The sequence below is a fragment of a genome (assembly GCF_019968955.1).
Source record: "MAG: Porospora cf. gigantea A chromosome Unknown PgA_NODE_2260_length_3775_cov_382.04, whole genome shotgun sequence".
Classification (NCBI taxonomy): Eukaryota; Apicomplexa; class Conoidasida; order Eugregarinorida; family Porosporidae; genus Porospora; species Porospora cf. gigantea A.
This window is the reverse complement of record NW_027151516.1, coordinates 1-3775: the sequence shown is the minus strand read 5'-3', so window position 1 is coordinate 3775 and position 3775 is coordinate 1. Positions and strand designations below refer to the sequence as shown.

The following is a 3775-nucleotide window of genomic DNA, read 5'->3' as shown; positions in this document are numbered from 1 at the left end:
AGAGCAGCCGCCTCCAAAGTATGCACCAGATAAAACGAGACAACCTCACTGAGGCGCCTAGCTGGCTGGTGCTCAAGCATCGTACACAATCAGACACAATCAGACCTTATATAGGAAGAGGTTCGTAATCTGCATCGGCGGAGAGCCTACAGAATGAGCTGGGTTCTTCCGGTGTCATCCTGAGCATCCCTCGTCATCCCATGTCATGTCATCCCATGTCATGTCATCCTATGTCATGTCATCCTATTTGCTGCTGAAGCGGGCTTTACTTGTTGGAGACAAAACGGCCTCCTTAATGATGGATTTTTGGTGCACTCCACCAGCAGCAGCATGGCCATCGATCTTAAGAAGGGAGGTAGGATCCGCAAGCGTCAACGCACCTCGTGCGAGACCACAGACCCCTACCGCAAGCTGCTTATCCAGCTCTACGACTACCTCGCCAGACGTGCCACTACCAAGTTCAACGTCAAGGTTCACCAGCGGCTCATGAAGTCCAGGACTCACCGACCTCCTGTCGGCATGAAGCGCTTGGTGCGCCTTATGGCGGAGCATCCTGCCAAGACTGCCGTCGTGGTTGGTTCCGTCCTCGACGACGAGCGCGTCTACGACGTGCCCAAGCTCTCAGTATGCGCTATGCGTGTGTCTGAAGCTTGCCGCGCGCGGATTGTGAAGTCTGGAGGCGAGGTGCTTACGTTTGACCAGCTCGCTGAGCGGGATCCAAAGGGTGAGCGCTGCGTTCTCCTCCGAGGCCCAGCAACTCGCAAGCAGAACAAGCACTTCGGAAAGGCTCCTGTGTGCAAGAACGGCGCCAAAAGAAAGATGAAAAACAAGACCACTAAGGGTGGCCACGTCTGAGTTTGGTGCGATGGTTATGCTTTGCTGAACTACCCAGAAATGAAAGCTGGCAATTGTGTGGACACGTCTGAGTTTGGTGCGATGGTTATGCTTTGCTGAACTACCCAGAAGTGAAAGCTGGCAATTGTGAGTGGATAATGAGTGAAGGGCTTGTGCAACTTCTATTTGGTTATGCTTTGCTGAACTACCCAGAAGTGAAAGCTGGCAATTGTGAGTGGGTAATGAGTGAAGGGCTTGTGCAACTTCTATTTGAACACGATCCTTTCCAGCACGCCGAAACCGAATTTTATTGTAGAGTTAATCAAGTGTAATTGATGCCCCAAGATTCGTTCCATGTCTTAGGTTTCGTGTTGAAGAACAAGCTCAGAATACGCTTTGCTAAACTAGCCGCAGGATTCTTGGATAACGATAGTGTTCGTCAACATACATAAACTTGATCCTTAAAAGATGCGTCCTCGAGTTCGTCGCCTCGAAGGGCCACAGGCTCAAGTCACTTTAAATGGTGTCTGTGCGAGCACCATCACCTCAAATGGCGTCTGTGCATCGGCACTAAAAACCGGAGGACTCCCGAACAGCAGCTGGACATGGCGCCCAGAAGTAGCAGGGGTATTCTGTCATGCGTATGCACAGCGTCTTACTCTATGACAAGCCTCAGAGGGGATGCCCAGAGGTCGGGCTCATGAGGAGTGAGAGGCATGCTGCCTTCGTTATCAGAGTGCAGCAAGTAGAATTCGCAGGCGTGAGCTCCTGGTCGTGTGGAACTGGAGCATTCGTCAGACGCCATGCAATGCCAATCTTCCATTTTAGTGGCTTCACGTCGAGGTGCATGTATGGACACAAGCAGGGGCTCTAGCTAACAGTCGTCGCCGCGATTTTTTGCGCCGCATGCATCACCCCTCGGAGTAGCCTCTCATCCAAGCACGACCCAGCGAGCCCTTCTCGCCCCAGTCATCTTGTGGGTCTGGGTCTTTGTATTCCTCCGGCCCAAAAGGTATCAGCTCCGCGCGCAGCGCCGCGTCCACGTTGTCGTAACCCAAAATCCGGCCCGAGAGTGAGCAGACAAAGCCGTCGTCGATCACTGCTGCATGGGAGCAGAGACCGGAGCAGTGATGGAATAGACCCGTGGCCTGACAGACATAGACCCGCGCTGCTACTTCCACCATGCGACAGCCGTCGCCGCAATGGTGAACTGCCTTGAGGCGGGTCCACTCCGTGTCAGATGCACTCAAACCTTGCTCACGTCTCCATGATACAACGGCTGTCGGCGTGCAGCCGGCAGACGGAACCAAAAGCTCCTGTTGAAGGCGATGGTTCTGGCTGATCATTTCGTCTAACAAGCAGTATTCATGTTCCGACCGTCGCATAGCTGTCCTGTTGCGGTACATTTCCAATTGCGAGATCTTAGACTGTGGCTTTACTTGCTTGCCGTTACGACGCTTTTTCCGCTGTTGCACCGGCCCAAAATCTCGCAGAGACAACTCTGACCACAGCAGCGTGCTGCCATGTACTTGGTCTCGCAGAGGTTTGCATATCTGCTGGAGCAAACTGCAGTACCTGGGTGGCAAGAACAGCAAGATTCGGGTTAGGCACGTCTGCGGCAATCCTTGCAGGCTCATTCGAAATCGGCAATTGCCACATGGCTGCACGCGCCTCGTAGGCGTACAACCAGGCGTGGAGGTCTGTGTCTACAGCCCCTAAGGGCGTACAGCCTTTGAGGGCGTGCCTGCATGTAACATGACATCCCACATGCCCCACACACAGCCAAAATCGCTCTGTTACAAACGTCAAAAATGTACTCTGAGAGCACTAAACGCTGGGTGAATGGGAAGCTTGTCCAAGATACACGGTCGTCGGGGGGACGGCCGGAAGCTGCATATATTACGGGTCGTCCCATAAGCACTCCTTCAACGTTCGTAGAGCGAGCTGTTGATCGAGCCATGGATTTCGCCGCACCTCGGCACGTGGGAAATACTGCGCCGATCGGGAAATCTTTGAGGATTCTGCCAACTCCTTCGTCACGACGACGAGTCTCCTCTAACGTGACGTCATCATTCTCGCAAACCGTTGTGGACGGGAAAGTCGTCGAGCAGTCGCAAACAGAAAATGGCGTACCTGTGGGGCCGCATATTCGTTCGACCACGCCCATAAGAACCGCAACACCTATCAGTCGACTCCACATGGGGACATCTTTTATTCCAAGCCGGCGTATTTCGGTCGGTCAGCTAGGAGGAGGGCTTCCTACTCGCAGCCGCATAGGATCTAACATGGAGACGTCTGCCTATTCGCAGACTACGGTGAATGGCGAGGTGGTTGAGCGTGTCCAAACACGTAACGGTCTACCAGTCGGTCCTCAGGTCGGGGTCGCGTCGACCCTTCGCGGTGCGACGCCATTCATGACTGGCGGGGATTATTCAACGATCGCGACTACGGAATTTCCAGCGCCTTTCGTTACCGGTATCGATTTCCCGACTGGGATCCCGCCATTCCCATTGCATCACCAGATCCACGTAGGAAGCACTGTGCCAGCCCACGCGGAGAGCACTACTACGACCACCAGCCACCGATTCGTTAACAATGAAGGCGAAACAGAAGAGAGGTTTACGAAGACTGTTGATGGGGAAGTCGTAGAAGACCTTCACAGCAAGACAACTAAGGATACGAAGCCTCGTGAAGCTGACCATTCGTCAGACCTTGTGGGACCTGAGTGATTTGAATGCGTTATCGTTTTCGTTTGTAATGCTGAATCTCATTTATATATATTTTCTTCGTCCAAAGTAAAAGGATACAGGTGAACTAGGCGAACATAAGTCGACTACGTCATATATCTCAAACATCCACGATTTCCACTCTGCAGACATTCAGAAGGAGGACCTTCTCCTACACTTGCTGATGGGATGGTATTTGTGTGTGGCGTATTTGT

The 3775-nt window shown here is 52.9% G+C and overlaps 3 protein-coding genes across 3 annotated transcripts; 2 read left to right on the top strand and 1 right to left on the bottom strand.

The window, feature by feature from the left end:
* Window positions 1–330: 330 nt before the first annotated feature.
* KVP18_001418 (uncharacterized protein) lies at window positions 331–855 on the top strand (the record flags this gene model as incomplete). Its single annotated transcript, XM_067951413.1, has 1 exon — window positions 331–855. One exon carries the CDS (start codon window positions 331–333, stop codon window positions 853–855), a length of 525 nt encoding a protein of 174 aa, XP_067811369.1.
* An 890-nt stretch (window positions 856–1745) lies between these two features.
* On the bottom strand, window positions 1746–2471 carry KVP18_001416 (uncharacterized protein; the record flags this gene model as incomplete). The annotated part of the gene is made up of 1 exon (XM_067951411.1): window positions 1746–2471. The coding sequence occupies one exon, from the start codon at window positions 2469–2471 to the stop codon at window positions 1746–1748; it is 726 nt and encodes a 241-aa protein (XP_067811367.1).
* Window positions 2472–3119: 648 nt separating this feature from the next.
* KVP18_001417 (uncharacterized protein) lies at window positions 3120–3563 on the top strand (the record flags this gene model as incomplete). The annotated part of the gene is made up of 1 exon (XM_067951412.1): window positions 3120–3563. The coding sequence occupies one exon, from the start codon at window positions 3120–3122 to the stop codon at window positions 3561–3563; it is 444 nt and encodes a 147-aa protein (XP_067811368.1).
* Window positions 3564–3775: the final 212 nt, after the last annotated feature.